This window comes from Trichosurus vulpecula, chromosome 4 (assembly GCF_011100635.1).
Source record: "Trichosurus vulpecula isolate mTriVul1 chromosome 4, mTriVul1.pri, whole genome shotgun sequence".
NCBI classification, from domain to species: Eukaryota; Metazoa; Chordata; class Mammalia; order Diprotodontia; family Phalangeridae; genus Trichosurus; species Trichosurus vulpecula.
The window spans coordinates 289,814,547-289,833,333 of NC_050576.1; the positions used below are offsets into that span (position 1 = coordinate 289,814,547).

The 18,787-nt window shown below is 35.4% G+C and overlaps 1 protein-coding gene across 1 annotated transcript in view; it reads left to right on the forward strand.

Annotated features, from left to right (window-relative positions):
* The window catches only part of LOC118847131 (receptor tyrosine-protein kinase erbB-4), a 275,926-nt gene extending 265,230 nt beyond the window's left edge, over positions 1–10,696 (forward strand). Inside the window, exons 18-19 of the mRNA XM_036755723.1 lie at positions 9,517–9,702; positions 10,682–10,696. Coding sequence (XP_036611618.1) covers positions 9,517–9,702; positions 10,682–10,696 — 201 coding nt within the window. The remainder of the gene's footprint in view (positions 1–9,516; positions 9,703–10,681) is intronic.
* The last annotated feature ends 8,091 nt before the right edge of the window (positions 10,697–18,787 follow it).

Sequence of the window (18,787 nt, forward strand, 5' to 3'; positions counted from 1 at the left end):
TCCCAAGTATTTTATATTGTTTTCATTTATTTTAAATGGATTTCTCTTTCTATCACTTGCTTCTGGGCTTTGTTGGTCATATAAAGAAATGCTGATCATTTATGTTGGTTATATCCTTCAATTTTGCTAAATTTGTTAATTATTTCAAGAATTTTTTTTAAGTTAATTCTCTAAGGTTCTGTAAGTCTACCATCATATCATCTGCAAAGACTGAGAGTTTTGTTTCCTCATTGCCTATCCTAATTCCTTCATTTTTCCCCCTTCTCTTATTGCTATAGCTAACATTTCTAATAGTATATTGAGTAATAGTGGCATTGATGGCCACTGATCTTATTGTAAAGGCTTCTACCTTATTCCCATTACAGCTAATGGTTGCTGATGGTTTTAGATATGGCTTATCATTTTAAAGAACGTTGCTTTTATTCCTATACTGTCTAATGTTTTTGATAGGACTTGGTACTGTATTTTTGTCAAAAGCTTTTTCAGCATCTGTTGAGATAAATATGATTCCTTTTTTTATTTATATGGTCAATTATATTGATAGTTTTCCTAATATTGAACCAGCCCTGCATTCCTGGTATAAAGTTCACCTTATCACAGTGTATAAGCCTTGTGATGTATAACTATATTGCCTTACTAGTATTTTATTCAAAATTTTTGCATCAATATACATTAGGAAAATTGGAGTATAATTTTCTTTCCCTATTTTAGCTCTTTCTGCTTTAGGTTTCAGCCCTGTATTTGTGTCATAGAAGTTTGGTAGGATTCCTTTGCTTATTTTTCCAAATAGTTTTTATAGTATTGAAACCAATTGTTCTTTAAATGTTTGGTAGAATTCACTTGTGAACCCATCTGAGATTTTTTTCTTAAGGTGTCCATTAATGGTTTGTTCACTTGCTTTTTCAAAGATGGGGTTATTTAGGCATTCTAATCCCTGATCGGTTAATCTCAGTAATTTATATTATTGTAAATCTTAATTAATTTCACTCAGCTTGTCAGATTTATTTGCATTGAATTGGGCAAAATATTTCCTAATGATTGTTTTATTTCTTCTTCATTAACTGTGATTTCACCTTTTTGAAAAAAAATTCAATATTGGATATTTGGTTTTCTTCTTCCCTTTTTTTATTTTTATCAGATTAACCAGTGGTTTATCTTAACTGTTTTTCATAAAACCCCCTCCTAGTTTTGTGTATTAGCTCAATATATATTTTTTTTAATTTTCAATTTTATTAATCTCATCTTTGATTTTCAGGATTTCTAATTTGATGCTCAATTGGAGATTTTTAGCTTGTTCGTTTTTTAGTTGTTTTATTTTTATTTGCATACCCAATTCATTGATCTATTCATTATTTTATTTATGTAAAAATTTAGAAAAAATACATTTTATCCTCAATACTACTTTGACTGCATCACACAAATTTTGGGGTGTTGTCTCATTGTTGCCATTCTCTTTAATGAAATTATTGATTTATTCATCAGCCCACTTACTCTTTAGGATAAGATTATTTATTTTCCAATTAATTTTTAATTTATTTTTCTACTGCCCTTTATTGGATGTAATTTTCATTGTACTATGATTTGAAAAAAATACATCTAATATTTCTGCCTTTCTACATTTGATTTTGAGGTTTTATGCCCTAATACATGGTCAATTTTTGTGTAGATGCCATGTGCTGCTGAGAGAAAGGTATATTCTTTCTGCTCCCATTCAATTTACTCCAAAGGTCTGTCACATCTAACTTTTCTAATATTCTCTTCAAATCCTTAGATTCTTTCTTGTTTATTTTTTGTTTGAATTTATCAAATTCTGAGAGAGGACAATTTAGGTCCACCACTAGTATAGTTTTGTTGTCTATTTCTTCCTGTAACTCACTTAGCTTTATTAAGAATTTAGATGCTATACCACTTGGTGTATATATATTTATGATTGATATTATTTCATTGTCTGTGGTACATTTTAGCAAGATGTGGTTTCCTTCCTTATCACTTTTAGTTAGGTCTGTCTTTGCTTTTGCTTTATCTGAGATCAGGATTGCTACCCCAGTTATTTTGTTGTTGTTTATTTGTTTTTATTTCAGCTGAAGCATAATAGACACTGCTTCAGCCCCTTATTTTTACTCAGTGTATGCCTCTCTGTTTCAAGTGTCTTTCCTATATGCAGTATATTTTAAGATTCTGGTTTTTGATCCCCTCTGCTATCTGCTTGTATTTTATGGGAGAGTTCATTCCATTCACATTCACAACTGTGATTAATAACTGTGCATTTCCCTCCATCCTATTTGTCCTCCCTCTCCTTTCTCCCTTTTCCCTCCTTGACAGTGTTTTGCTTCTATCTACCACCTCCACAATGTACCTTCTCTTCTGTCAATCCCCCTACCCCCACCTTTATTTAATCTCTTCTCCTACTTTCCTGTCAGGTAAGATAGATTTCTATATTCAACTGATTATGTATACTATTCCTTCTTTGAGCTAATATCAGAGGGTTAGGTTCAAGTGATGCCCATTGCCCACCTTCCCTTCTTTCCCTCCACTATAATAGGTTTTTTGTGCCTCTTCATGTGAAATAATTTACCCCCATTCTATATCTCCCTTCTGCACCCACTTGCTCATCCCTTAATTATTTTTGTGTTATTCCCTCAAATTCACCTTTTACCCATGCCATCTGTCTTTGTATACTCTTTCTAGCTATATTATTAGTGGTGCATTTTTTAAAGAATTATAGGTATCATCTTCTCATATAGGGATGTAAATAGTTCATCTCAAATAAATCCTTTATGTTTTCTTTTCCTTTTTTACCTTTTTTGGCTTCTCTTGGTATAGGAGATCAATTTTTTTGTTCAATTATGTTCTTATGAAAGTTTAAAATCCTTCTATTTCATTGAATGACAATTTTTTCCCCTCAACGTATTATGCTTAATTTTATCAGTTAGGTGATTCTTGGTTGTAGTCCTATCTCTGCTTCTGGCACATCATGTTCCATGACCTCCAAACCTTTAATGTTGCAGTTGCCGAGTCCTGTGTGGTTCTGATTGTGGATTGCTGATATCTGCTTTTTTTTCTTTCTTTCTAGCCATTTGCAGTATTTTTTCCTTGACTTGACAGTTCAGAAATTTGACTATAATGTTCCTTGAAATTTTAATTTTGGGATCTCTTTCCTGAGGTGATCAGTGGATTCTTTCAGTGCCTATTTTGCCCTCCAAAATATCGGAGAAGTTTTCCTCAATAATTTCTTGAAAGATGCTGTCCAGATACTACTTTTGATTATGGCTTTCAAGTAATCCAATGATTCTGACGTTGTCACTCCTAGATCTATTTTCTTAGTTGTTTTTTTCCAATGAGGTATTTTATATTTTCTTTTTTTTTATTCTTTTGTACTTGTTTGATTGATTCTTGCTGTCTCATAGAGTCACTAGCTTCCACTTATCCAATTCTAACTTTAAGGAGTTGTATTCCTCATTTTGCTTTTGTACTTCCTTTTCCATTTGACCAATTCTACTTTTTAAGCAATTATTTTCTTTTTCTGAGCTTTTGACCCTTTTTTCATAATTCTCTTCCATCAATCTCATTTCTTTTCCCAATTTTCTTCTACTCTTATATGATTTTAAAGCTCCATTTTGAGATCTTCCTTGAGTTATTTCTGGGCTTGAGACCACTTCTCATTTTTCTTTGGGCCTTTCAGCACAGGTGTTTTGACGTTGTTGTCTTCTTCTGAGTTTGTGTCTTGATCTTCTCTATCACCGTAATAACTTTCAGTCATTGAATTTTTTTTTTGTTTTTGGTTCATCTTTTTTTGGGGGTGGGGCGGGAGCTTTTTTCCTTTCTTTTAAACTAGAGCTCTACACCTGGGGTGCAAGGGACACTGTCTCAGGCTTCTTGTGTCTGAGGCTGTAGACCCTGGCTATTTACCTGGTGCTGCATTGACATTGCCCTGAGGCCCATGGGGGACCCTTGCGTCTGGTGCTAAGCTGAGGCGGTGGGGTGGGGGATGGCTGGCACTGTTGGAGGCTGTAGTGGTCTGACAGCTTACCTGGTGCTAAGCTGGTGTCCCAGGGGTGGTGTCTGCCATGTGCCAAGGCTGGTGGGGTGTTTCTGTGTTTCCTCTGGGCTATACTGAAGCACAGAGTGATCTGGCCACTGGAGGCTGCCTGTTTGCCCAAAGCTATGCTGAAGCACGTGTTGGTTCTTGGAGCTGGAGTCTGCCCATTCCTCTGGCTATGCTGAAGAATGGGCGGAGGGGGGGGGGCTAGGGAGGTGGTTGGGGTGTTGGTTTTTACCTACTCCAACACACTGGGTCTCAGAATCTCCCACTGGTTTGCTGAGGTGGGGCTTGCTGCTGCTGGCTTGCTGGGATGCTTCCTGTCCTGGATTGTGTTTCCCTTTTACCTGAGTGAGACAGACCTTTCCTGCCACTCTTCCAAGTTTCTTGGGCTAAAAAGTTGTTTTACCGTCCATGTCTTTTTTGCTGCTACTGCTGTTCCCATATTTGTTTTGGAATGCTATTTTATGGGGTTTTGGGAGGTGAATATGTGAGGGTTATGGCAATTTATTGCTTACTCCACCATCTTGGCTCCCAGAAATAGGGAACCTAAATCTTCTATCTAAACCCTGATCATACCTTACAAACCTTTTTCAGCAGTATCTAAAGCAATAGAATTTATTTTAGATGCTCAGCATCTTGCAAGGCCACATTGTTTTCCCTTTTCCCGTCTCCCCTCTTTGTTTTTTCTTCTCTGTGACCAATATAATCTGATTTCTTCTCACTTTAAGCTGGAGGATACCAGATTAGTAGACATAATGAAACATGGTAAAAGTATGACAGACAATAGTATAGTTTTCCACAGAAAAACTTCTAAGATTTCACTGTATGTTATTTTGGAGGAAGCACTGTCCTGAAGTGGTGAGGAAAAAAAAAAACAGACTTAAGTGGATGAGATATAAACTTTGACAAAATGATATCTGAATGTGACAGATGACATTGCTTACCTTTAGTATTATACAGAAATGTCTTCCCTTCAGGCTGAAATAGAGATATAAATAGCATATGGCCAGAAACTAATGGGACACATGCTTCAGAGCTTTTTATCTATGCCCTTGTGGTTCCTTGATAGTTTAAAAAAATGTCCTTCTTCTTACTAGTCCTAATAATGAAGAGAAATCATCTTCAGGTGTGTGTGTGTTTGTGTGAGTGAAGTCGATGTTACGTTATCCCTCAACTTCCTTTACCACCAATGATAAAAATAAAACATTCTTTAATTGAGCTCTGAGAGGAATTATAAAATGAGAGACGGACAGACAGACACTAATTTTGTCTCCAGGAAAAGGAGAATATACCTATCAGCATGTATTTTTTCTGCTGGCCCTCAGTGACATTTTCTGATGACAGCAGAAAAGAATCTAAAATTGCATCTATAAGACCCCTTACAAAGTTAGGAAACAGAGCACTATATTAATTTTAACATTCAGGAATTTACTGAAACCAAATTTCCCTCACTTAAAACATCAGACTCTTTTCCTTCCCTTCTCATCCCACTCATCTGACTGAATGAATTCTCATTGCTTTTTTTTTTCTTTACATAGCCCTGCCACACATACATATATACACTTATATACAAACACACACACACACACACACACACACACACATACACACACACACAAATTGTGGCCATCTGCTATTCCCTTTATGAAAAAATAAAACCTACAATTAGTGTCTTGTTCATCTTTTCTTTCTCAAAAAAGAGAACTATTATGCAAATACTCTGCAATTTGGTTTCAAATACTCTTTGTAGTGTGATGAGCAATTTTCTTTAATACAAATCTAGTCTCTTTGCCAGGACTTTCTAATAGATATTTTTAAGAACTTCCATGAGACTTTTTTCTTATTCCTCCAATACAAACTTTTCCAAATGAGTATTTAGAGTGGAATTATCTGTCTCATCAGCCTTAAAGTTGCAAGCAATATAGTTATTTTACTCTGTAAGAGCAAGCCAAAATAGTTTCAGAATGGCCTTTTTCACCTCACTCTCAATTTCTCCCTCTGCCACAGAAAAGATTGTCTCAACGAAACCCTAAGCTCAGTAAATCAGAGAGAAATGTTTCCCTTTGCCGCCCCTGAAAGGATGTCAGGGGTGATGGCAGTTTAGCTGTAAGCACAGTTTTGTTGTTGGGTTTTAGTGGCTCCTAAGCGCTTGATGCACAACACAACCTGATTCACTCAGCCATTGGCTGTCAGGGGGTTGGTGCTGAATTCTTGTTAACGGAATCACATTTCCATAGCACTGAGTGCTGATGAAACTGCAATTTTAATATAAAAATGATTGATGTCATTCCTGTAGGTAAGCCATCACTGAGCCTTGGTTTTCCTGCAGAGTGATGAATCATGATACTTTTTCTATGAATTATAGAGAAATTTACACTACTAGGGACCTCAAAGCGCTAGGGAAACAGATGGAATATGGCCATTATAAGTGGAAATTTCATCTGACAAACATCTACGGCTATAAAAAAATTTGTTTGGGTGTGCAGAGGAGAGTCGAGTGTATTTTATCACTGATTTGTATTTGTGGTCACATTCTCAAATAATGAATGTTAGCATAAACTAACAGGAATTTCAAGAAGAATATTCCTTTCTCTGCCTGCATTATGCCCTATTAACCGCAAGCTTTTGAGTACCTTTTTTTTGTTTCAGATAATTACTAAAACACAAAGTAGAAAAACCCAAGCTAGAAGTAACATATATTGATATACATATTTTAAATATTCTTATATTTGTAAGGAGATAGAGAGCACATACAGAGTATTATCTTGTTATAACTGACATTTGTCAAAAATTTAGATTTCACATAACATTTTATCTTAATTTGTGATTACATCTCTATAGTGAAAACCTGGCGTAGAAATTCCTCTGTAACTTATAGTCACCTGGATTCTCAGAGATTTATTGACACATCTTGTACGTATCCAGACTAAGACATGAACTCAGTTCTTTCTGATTCTAAGGAAGGTCATCTGTACACTATGCTATCCTGCCTTTCTCAAACTAAACTGCCAACCATTCAAACTCTACTTAAGAGAGCACAACTCTGATAGGCTGGCCACATTGTTCAAATGCAAAATGTATGCTTGCCAAAAAGACTATTTTATGGAGAACTCACACAGGGCAAGTGTTCATATGGTGGTCAGAAGAAGTGATACGAGGACACTCCCACGGTCTCTCTTAAGAACTTTAGAATTGATTGTGTGACATGGGAGACACTGGCATAGGACCATTCAGCATGAGGGGCTACATCAGAGAAGGTGCTGTGCTCTGTGAGCGAAGCAGAATTGAAGTAGCTCAAAAGAAATGCAAGATGTACAATTTTAGAGAACCCATCCCAAATGTTCATGTGGACTATTCGTGCCTGACATGTGGTAGAACATTCTAAGCTCATATTGGTCTGATCAGCCACAGTCAGACACACTGCAACTTGACTCTAGCATAGATGTCGTTTTGGTCCTCTTTGAGAATAAAGGACAACAATCAACCTACCGATGCTATCCTGCCTCTCTAGACCTTACAATTCTGTCAATGTTTTTTTTTTATTTTTATTTTTCCTTTGTGTAAGTAGAAATGCTTCCTCCAAAAAGGGGATACATAAACATTTAAAATTGTGATTCAATTTCCAAGTGTAACGGAACGGTCAAGAGATTTTTAATCACATTCTGTCATTGAAGTACAACCAGCATAGCATAGTATGTCAGAAATATCTAGGTCTGAATCCTACCACTGACAGTACTGTCTACATGATCCCATGTAAAAAACTTAACCCATTAGTGGCCCAGGCAACTCTCTAGTTCTCATCTTTTTTCTTTTCCTTCTCTTCCTCTTCCTCCTCCTTTTCTCTTCCCCCTCTTTTTTGAATATAAATCTCAGAAAAATAACAAACTGCACTGGGAGAGGTAATTTCCTTATATTAATGAAATCATAGATGTGTTCTCTATTCAATTTAATTCAGTAAATATTTATTAAGGAACTGCTATGTGCCAGATACTATGCTAAGAGGTGGGGATACAAATAAGAAAAGGAAAGAGGCTCTGGTCCTCAAAACTACAATCGGGTGAGGCAAGACAACACACAGAAGGAAACAGGAAAACAGAGGTGGGAGCATGTGGGCATCTTGTTCCTTGGAGCTGAAACCAAACAGAGCTAAAGATTCAAAGTGGAGTGAGCTAGAATTCCAATTTCTGTCCTTGGTAAAGGAAAGCTTTGGGTAAAGTTGAGTGCATGCTACCTTCCAGCCCTCCAGTCATAGAGGAGAGGGGACTGAGGGATTTGGGAAGGTGTTGAATGTACAAAACTGAGTCAATAGTCATGGTGATGAGATCAGAAGTGATCAGCTTATCCTGGGAGGCTCATATTGTTCCTTGGAGTAGAAACCTAACTGAGCTGAAGATGGAAAGTTAAGTTGGCAGATCATCAACCTCATAAAGGACTCAGTGAGTTGCCAGGGCAGTTTGTTGGAATGAACATGCTAGAGGTTCATTGACTTTTAAGAACTCACTGTCATGCCACACTGGATCATTGGAAGACTTTGGAAGAAAAGAACCACTGAAGGGTATCAAAATACCTTTAATTAAATTTGTGGTTTTGTTTGCTATCTTTAAAAACATTGGTATTAGATAAATTTTTCAGGTGAATGTACTTACTAGAGTCTTTATATAAAAATAACATATAGAGATAAACTTTTCACTAGAAAAGCTGGGTCAGCCTCCCCCCTCAAGACAAAATGAGTCATTTGCCTGCTTTGATGACTTGGGACTGCACTAAGATTATTGGACCACACTGTATTTACAAGTAAAATTTACCTCAGGACATATGCTGACCTCAAATGATGTGTAATACAGACTCTTCTATTGAATTTACAAGTGGTCATACTTTAATAAACCATTTCCTTACTAGAAATAAAGATCCAAACTTCTAGCATTTGTTCTCTGATTCAGAATTTAGCTTTAACTGACTTAGTGAAGATGGGACCCTTAAAATTGCTCAGTGATAATGAGAAGAGAGTGCTAACTCTTAATCTCAGACTTGTCAGGGCCCTGGAAGACATCCAGCCCAACCTGTACTTATCCAAAAATCTTCATGACAGTCTTTTAATCAAGGGGTCATTCTGTCTTCTACTGAAGACCTCTAACAGGATAAAAAAAAAAACAAACTACTGCCTCGAATGGCATTTCATTTTACTTTTAGATATCTATAATTGCTATGAAGCTATTTTAGATAGCTATAATTGCCTTGCAAGTCTCTTATTACTCATATACTCCATATCAGTTAATTATAAATATAATGCTAATCTCAATTTTCTCAACTTAAATTTTATCTTAAAATTATGATACAAATATCTTAAGTTCTGTCTTGTTATGTATTGAATGGGGCTTACAGACTATAAAACTATTGGAGTAGTATAAATAATTTTGACCCTCTAATTAATAAACCTTTAGTTGATAAGACAGCATTGTGTTTATTTTTTATAGGAAGCTTTGATCATGGCAAGTATGGATCACCCACATTTGGTACGATTATTGGGTGTCTGTCTGAGCCCGACCATTCAGCTGGTTACTCAACTAATGCCCCATGGCTGCCTGTTGGATTATGTTCATGAACATAAGGATAACATTGGCTCCCAACTCCTACTTAACTGGTGTGTCCAGATAGCTAAGGTAAGTACTTGGCTTTTAAAATATATGTCAAAGATATTTAGTGGCTTAGAGATGGAAAATTAACTGTACTAAGTAACAAAAAATAATTATCGTTATATATCTTATATGAAGATGAAAATGGACTACTTTTTTTTCCCTCTTTTGGGAGGTCCTGACTTGGAATAGCACCATTAGTCTGGAGGATTATTTTAGCTCACAGAGAAGGAGAAAATTTACTAAAGTTGGAAAGGGAACAGTCTTGACTCCATAGCTCTGGTGTCAATCTCATTGCTATTTTTGTCAGGCAAAATAAAACTTGTTCTGTTTTCAATGACTTGTTAGTCTGAGTGCTTGCATGGTAACAGAAAGCCCTTTAAGATACAAGTAAATTATAATATTCTGATGAAAACTCTGAATGAAAGTATATGACCAGAAAAGTTATTTGATGAGAAAATCTCAATTGAATATCATCCAGGTAAAACAATCATGTTTCTGGGATGATACAAGCTTTAGGTTATATTTGGGGCTATAATGAAGATTATAACGCAAATTGTCAACATAGACATTGGGACATTGAATTTAGTTTACCTGGTGAAGACACTTACATGTGCGTGTGTCTGTATGTATTTATATGTGTATATAGACACATATATATGTATATATGTGTGTATATATATATATATAATGCCATAGAAAATAATTGCTTTGATTGATTTAATCAAATAGCTGGTCATTTCATTGGGGAAAAATGATATTGTGAAGACCTCTGGACAAAAAAAAAATAGTCTATGTGGGATTTATGTTCTCACTTAAGTGAGAAGTGTCAGTACCATAAAATGATCAAATTCCAAATTCTTTGGTAGCTATTTTGATAATTATGACATAATCTTTATCTACTGCTCTCATATCCTAGACCTTAGAGTATGTATGTCTTTTCATGTGTGGGATATGACCTTATTTTATTTTTAAGTCTTTTATATTGTGTCTACATCCTCTTTAGAGTAATAGCCCATGAACATATGCTGTATTCCTTTTTTTTTCCTGAGTATATCATATGAGTGTATGATCCTCTGGCTTATTCATCATGATAGTTTCATTTATATGTTTAAAATTCAACTAAGAAGATGGAAGCATATGAGTTTTTTCTTTGTTTCTGACAGCTTCATCCAAATCTCCCAACTTTATTCTGGATTTGATGCCTACTGTAAAATTATAGCCTTACCAGAGACACGAATGATGTTCCTTCCAAATATTCTTCTAGCTTAGTGCTTGTCTAAGTACAATAAAAGTAACAGTAGCATGTGACGTTATGCTAAATTTGGCAGCCACAGTGATACTCATTAAATTTCTCTGTGTTTGCCGATTTGCTAGGTACTGTAAAAAGTTAGTTATACTCACCCTCCATCTTCTTGAAGCTTACCATCCAAGACAAGACAGAAAGAAAACCTATCACTATAGACAGAATGTATGCACTAAAAATGAAAACTGTTTTTACCCAAGCTCAGTGAATCTGTTTGAAATTTGAGTAATATTATATTGTTTTCTGAGTGATACAAATGACATATGGTTTTGAAGAAAAGCCATTAGTGGACAAAAAAACCTCAAAAACCCCAAATGTTGTTTTGGTGAACATTAATTATAGTTCACATCACCAAATCTAAAAGTCTAGTATACATGTATGCACCCAGGCAAAGAGAAGTGGAGATATGAGCTAGTTTTTGAAATCCAATTTTAACTACAAAGAATGTTTTAGGTCAATTTCATGCAATCTATTAATCCATGTGAACTTTATGACTGTTTTTATTAAGAAAAAATAAGTACTCTCATTTTTGTGATGATGAAGTTCAAGATTTGTTCTCTATCATTTATTTGTCTATTAATCTAGTGCATAACTATATATGTATACATGTATGCATGTGTGTATATAGTATGTATATACATGCATATATACACATACATACACACATTTATACACACATACATATATATATATGAAATAAAAGAATCATAGAACATAGAATTCTGAGGGGTTCTCCATCCCATTTCTTCATTTTACAAATGGGGTAAATCAACACCTGAATGGTGCTGAATGCACAAGATCACTCATGTTAAACACTAAACTAGAGATTTTAACCCATGTTCTGACTCCAAATGCCTTGGAAAGACTGTGATCATTATACTAGCCATCAGTAAAAATGAAATTCTATGCAACCTTGGTTCCAAGTATTGTGCTGAGACATAGTTTTGACCAGTTCAGAATTTGTGACTATATAAGAAAATATTTTGGATAAATGAGATTTATATTTTTAAACACTGAAATTTGTTTTGGTTTTTGATAATTTTGATATAGTTTTTCCCACAACTGAATTACACCTTTCCTTGCTTCTTTAATTCACTTTATATTTAAAAAACAACATTTAAAAGCTGTATTCTGCTAGGTGCTGAATATATAAAATAAATAAGACAGGCTCACATAAAGCTTACCATAAAAGAAAATATAATTCACTGGCAATTCACCGGCAATTTTGAAATACATTCCCAATGTAGTTCCTCATGGGCCAATTTTGAGCACACTTCAGTTCATTTCCACTGATGAGAACCACTACTGAAAACTCACCTTGAGTATGGGTGGCCAGTATGTAGTCCTAATCACAAACTTTATGATGCTATCCACCTCACCATGTAAAATCATGCTAAGTTCATTACTCCTCAAGAAAATCTGGACATATTCAATCCCTTTGCAGGTAGCAGTATAATCTGTACCGTGAGTTTGCCTTCCATTTATATATACTCTATGTACTTAATGATTTTCATTAGAAAATAATTACAATATGAGCATCTTCAGGGCAATGATCATGTTTTTGCCTTTCTATGTATTCCTAAAACTTAATGATGCTCACTGTACAATATGATTTAGGTATGAGACAGATATTCATACAAACAAACAAATGCTTAATATAAGAGGATGACAGTACATATTACACGTCAGACAGTAAAATGGGACAGGCTTGATCCTATCCTTCCTAAAATTTCCCCTGCTACAAGTTAGGTAAATGATCAGATAGATCCTGGACCTCTAGAACTTTTGATCTCACAAGTTTGCCTCCAATCTTGTACCTACCTCAGGATCAGTATGCATTTGCCCAAGATCAGGAAAGAACAAACACAAAAGACAGGCAACCCAAATGCAAGTTTAGGTTTGCCTGGGAGGCATATGTTCTTTAGCTGCCTTGTGCTTCCTGCCCCATAATGAGGGCAAGTGTCCCAATCTCCCACCACTCTAAAGAAACAGTTCGATATATTCCTTTCCACATTTCCAACTATAAAAGAAAAGCTGAGGAAGTGTCCAGTTCTCTTTTGTCCATCCATCCAATGAGCTTTCAGCTCTTCAGTTCCCCAAACATTGAGAGGACTTATCACCTCATAATGCAAGGTCTTCAGCCATGAACGAATCACGTGTGGCCAAAAGCAGACCTGAATATTCCCATATATTCCCATGGTTCCCATAGAACCAAGAAAGGCAAATCTGAGCATGGACCTCATTACAAGTTAAAATGAACTAATTGGAGGGAAAACGCTGGCCACCATTTTAGATGATTCCAGAAACATTAAACTTTTGTAGTACACTATAATTCTGAGCAATACATTAAGGTTTAATGAGTTAACAATAAATTTAACTTTAAATTTAAATTCCAAAGCAGAAAGATTGGAAAGTTATTTAAGGTTTTGAGGAATTAAGTTAACTCTGATTAAAAAAATCAGACACTATTAACATATATGAAAAATTATCTTGGTGTTCTTTCCTTTTCAAAGGAAATCCAGAGGAAACTATGTTGTTTGAAAAAAACTGTACTCCTTAGACCTTCATTCTTATTTGCAAACCAATATAATTGATCATCCAAAGAATAAGTGCTTAACCTGACTAAACTGTTAAATCTTTGCTGTTTTATTTATTCAACTCTAAGGTCTTTTCCCAAATTAAAAAAAAATCTAAACTATTCTTTCTTTGACACAAAATATTTTTCTCCCCACTATAGTGTCTGCCTACATAGAGCTAGACAGGACACTGTTGGGGAACCTGAATGACTAGGGCCTGTTAAGAGTAACTCTATACTCTTGCGATGGTTGCATACCTGTGTATATATGTGTTTCTCTGTGTGTTTCAAACTCTCAGAACAGTAAACAATCTTGGTAAAATGTTTCACCAGACTGACCCATTCCCAAGCTAAGAAAGTCATTCTTCACCCACAGGGATTGGTCAATTGACTCTTCTTTAGAAGTTCATTTATTATTGGTAGGTATACTGTGCATCTAGATTTCCTTATCTTTTCCTTTTACCTTCCTCTTCATCAATATTTACGCAAGGTAAGAACTGTGAATTTTTTTTATCTGGTCTGATTATAGCAGGAATTCTTAATCTTTAAAGAGACTGAAGCAGGTAGGTGGGCGGTGGACAGAACCCTGGGCCTAGAGTCAGATACATAGCTGTGTGACTCTGGGCAAGTTATTTAAGCTTTGTCTACCTCAGGATGCTCAACTATAAAATGAGAATAACAGCACCTACTCTCTCATCTTGTTGAGAGGGTCAGAAATTATATTTGTAAAGTGCTTAGCACAGAGTCTGGTACAAAGCAGGCACTTAATAAATACTTATTTTTCTTGTGTCATGCCTCTCTTTGACAATCTGGTGAAACCTATAGATTGAAGTCTTGGAATAAGGTTTATAAATGCATAAAATAAATTCATAGGACAATAAAGGAAACTAATTATATTTTTAAAAAATAAGTTCACAGACCAAAGTTGAGAACCCCTAGTATAAGAAGCTCTTAAGATACTCAGGAATTACATTATGAGAATATCCGCTGATGGTAAAACTGTGTGAACCAGGTGCTAAAATATACCCTTTAGTCAGTTTATGTTTAGTGATATGGGGTAAGCCCAAATAAAAGTAACGTCAGTCTTTTACACGCACACACGTGTGCGCACATGCACACACACACAGCAATCATATAAAGACCTAGAAAAGAAAAAGATTACCTTTTTTTTACATTAAATTCTGAAAGATGCAAATGGCAGTTATTGTATAGTATTAAAATATTCTAAAGTTAGATAAGTATGTAGAAATAATTCAGCTACTAATAAAACCGCTGTTATGACAGTGTCTTTTTTAAAAGTGAATTAAAGGGTGACTAATAGACAATGTCATTTGAATTTGTGGCTTATGTGACCCTGCTACAAGTTATAGCCAATAATTTCTATTAAAGGTCTTTGTTTATAGCCACAAAGCCAGTTTTGGAGATAAGCAGAAATGAAAGGTATTCCTAATATCTTACTATTATTTGCCTTGAAAAGAATGTGTTATTTGTTCTAATAAATTATTAGGAACAAAAAAAATCAGGATTATGATTCAAAATGAGTATCTCCATGAGGGCAAAAAAGGTATATGAGCTTGGCCAGATGTTAGTGAAAGGGCTTACAATTGAAGTAGAAACTGCAAATAGTGTATTGATTATGTCTCTAAGCTTCCTTGTTCACTTCGTTTCTCTCCTAGAGTGGCAGGGCTAGCAGGGAATGAATATACACAGAGTGTCTTCTGTTCCTTTCTTGGGACTTCAGAAGTGGGTCTTATTTTCTGACTTGGGGACTGAATCTCAAAGGATAATTGTCAGTGGACTTTTGTTAATCTAGCAGTTGTCAGAAATGTCCCACAGGGCCTGATTACGGGACCCAGTAGGGTTAGTGTACTTATTGATGATATGGATAAAGAAATCAAGAAGGAGGTCATCAAATTTGAGGTTGATGTTTAATGTTGGGGGGGCGGTGCATATACCTGAAAGATAGAAGTAAAATTCACAATTTAGAATGACCTAGATAAGTTGCTAGGGAAATGTCTGTATAAAAAGATGATGAAACTCTGTAGAACTGAGCTTTGGTGCATGATGCATGGTAAAAAAAAAAAAATGTACAAATGAAGTATTGGAGAACCTATTGAGAAATAGTAATGTCAAAGAGACAAAATTATGCATGACATCGTTTAATTGAAACTGAATATAAATCAGCAATATTGCTCCACTGTGTATATGGGTGAAGTTAGTATGAGAAGAATTGATGATAATAATACAGTATCAAAAGGATAATGGCTAACAAAGACTGGTTAGTACTCCTTACTAAAGCATTGTATTCAGTTTTTAATCACTACCTATCACTACCTAAATTGACTATCAAAAGATGTAAAGGAACTGACGAAGGGCTTGAGAAAAGCAAAAATATTGAGCAAATCAGTCAACAATCATTTGTTAAATGCCAACAGTGTGTCAGGCATTATTCCAGGCACTGGGGATAAAAATATGAAAGTGAGACAGTCCTTGTCCTTAAAGACCTTACGTTCTATTGGTTGGATACATGTTCACAGTTAAATATATTCAAATACACATTAAATAGTGATTTGGTGTGGAGAGGAGGGGATGGTTGAGCTCTAACAAATTGGGGGATGAGCTCAGCCTTGAGTGGATCCAGAGATAGAGGTGAGGAGGCAGTGCATTCCAGGCATGGGGAACAATGGCCTATGCAAAGGTATGGAGGTGGGAGATGGGTTGTGGAATGTAGGGAGAAGCAGGTAGATCAATTTGGCTGGAGCATAGATAGGAATATCTAATCAGCTTAGAAATATAATATACTAGCATTGCTACTCTTATTTTTATGTGACTCCTAATATAAAAAAAAAACATTCCCTCTATGGAGTGCTAAGTAGGGTAGAAGAGGACCCAGGAAGGAAAAATTGACTTGTGTTGGTAAGTCTTGACATGTAATTTAATTTTGCCATCCAGTATTTATTGGTCAAATCTAATCGGAGGACTGATTTGTTTGCTTCAACCTTCAAAGCTCTTCATGAACTGGTATGGCTTCAAAGCTGTATCCAGTTGATGAGTCACAACTCCTCCTGACTTAGCAGGGCTGCTCCTTAGATGATAAATACCCTGAACTTGTATATTAGTCATTCTATCCTGGGTACAGATTCTCCCTTTATTACTGGGTATACATTACCCTTGAGAACTCAGAGTCTTCTCCATGCCATGATGAGAATTTAGTAGAGAGGTATGTTAGGCAATATGGAAAATAAGAAAGAAAGAATAGAGATCACCAGTGACCACGGTGGACATGCACAAATTATCGAAGAAAGAGCAGGAATTCCAACTTAGGGCAAACCTGGGTCTGATTCTGCTTTTGACACTCAGTAGCTTCATGACCTTGGGCAGATCATTTAATTTCTGTCTCAGTCCTCTGATTAGAGGGAGGTTATTTAGGTATGAGGAGGGCCTTCCCCCAAAAGGGTAAGATTCACTTTTCCCCTCCAGTCCCAGTAGTTTTGTTTTGCATGCTGAGAACCTAGAATTCAGCTGTGGCAGTTACACTGTTCTATACATGTGGTAAGGCATTGTAACCAGGAGACTTTAATATTGCTAATAAGCAACTCCTGAAAATAAAGAATTTACTCTCCTTTAAGTGAATTTTATGTTTTGGTACTCTTTTCGTGTTTTGCCTGATGGAAAAAGCAAATTTCATCTATTTAAAATGAATCTAATTGTCCTTATGTATAAAGTTTTAACATTCATAACCATTAATGATAACCCTGTGTTCTAGTATAATATTATCATCCAGGTTTTCGTGACTTTAATTTCCATAAATGTGAATCAATTGCTTTCTAGAATGATGTTTTCATATTCTATTTGTGTATAAAAATATAAATGGAAATGGATGTAGTTTCATAAGAAGCACAGGCACAACTGGATTGCATTCTGCGTCTTTGGAGGGAGCACCTATAGTGATGAGATGATAGATCCACTGGAAGTAGGGTTATTTATACCGATAAGAGTTAAGTTTACATAATCCTACTTTCTTACGGATTGAAGTTCTTGTAATAATTCAGCAAAGGAGGACTAAAAAATTCACATTCTTGTCACATTCTTTACATTTGGGAAACACATGAAACTATGATTTCACTAAAGTAAGGATACTTAATCAGGGGTTTATGAACTTTAAAATATATTTGATAACTATTTCAATAGAATTAGTTTCCTTTGTAATCCTGCTTATTTCAGTTTATATATTTAAAAAATATCCTGAGAAGGGATTTGTAGCCTTCACCAAACTGCCAAAGGAGTCCATGATACGTACAAACAGTTAAGATTCTCTCATCTAAAAAGCTAACAGTCCAGGATAAGATCAAAGAAACAAAAACTAATACTACTACTAATATATTTCCATATATATCAATATATTTCCTATTTCCCTATATAATATTTATAACTTAAAATTGTTATATAAATGTCAAATATTATCATCATTGGTAGGAGGAGGTAGAGTGGTGGTGGTGGTAGTAGTGGTGATGGTGGTAGTAGTCAGTAGTAGTAGTAGCAGTAGTAGTAGTAGTAGTAGTAGTAGTAGTAGTAGTAGTAGTAGTAGTAGTAACTAGAACTTGATTACAGCAACAATGATATTTGTCATGTTATCTTTTCTGTGTTTTTCAATTTAAAGTATATTTTGTTTGACTTTGCCTATTAAAGTATGTATGAAACCTAGACCTTCATTACTATGGGAACCAATGAGCCTGATCCTTCCATCAGTAAGTGAGATGGCATGCTAGGGTGAAAGGGTGTTATCTACTTACTTGTAGATATAAGGGTTGGAAGGAGAAAGTCTTTCTTATCTACAGAGAAGACTGTTATGCTTCTTTGATTCTCATTTAGATTAAGTGACCCAGTAGTGGGAGGGAGATGGAGGGAGCTATACAGATAGTTCATGAGCATCCCTCTGATTTTATTGCAAAATAGCATCTGCATCCCATTTTCCTGTCTTTTTATTAGCAACAGAAAGTATAAGACCTAATGTCTTGTTAGATCATATGTTGTAGGAGATTGATGGTTCAGGCCAACATAATCAGTCAATCAGAAAACATTTATTAAACATGTACTGTGTGCCAGGCACTGTGTTACCAAGGGTTAGCAAGACAAAAAAAATTCAATCCCTTCTGTCAAGGACCTTTTACTTAGTTAGGGAAATATAACCAGGAGAGAGTCTGGGATAATAATTAAGAGTCTATGAAAGC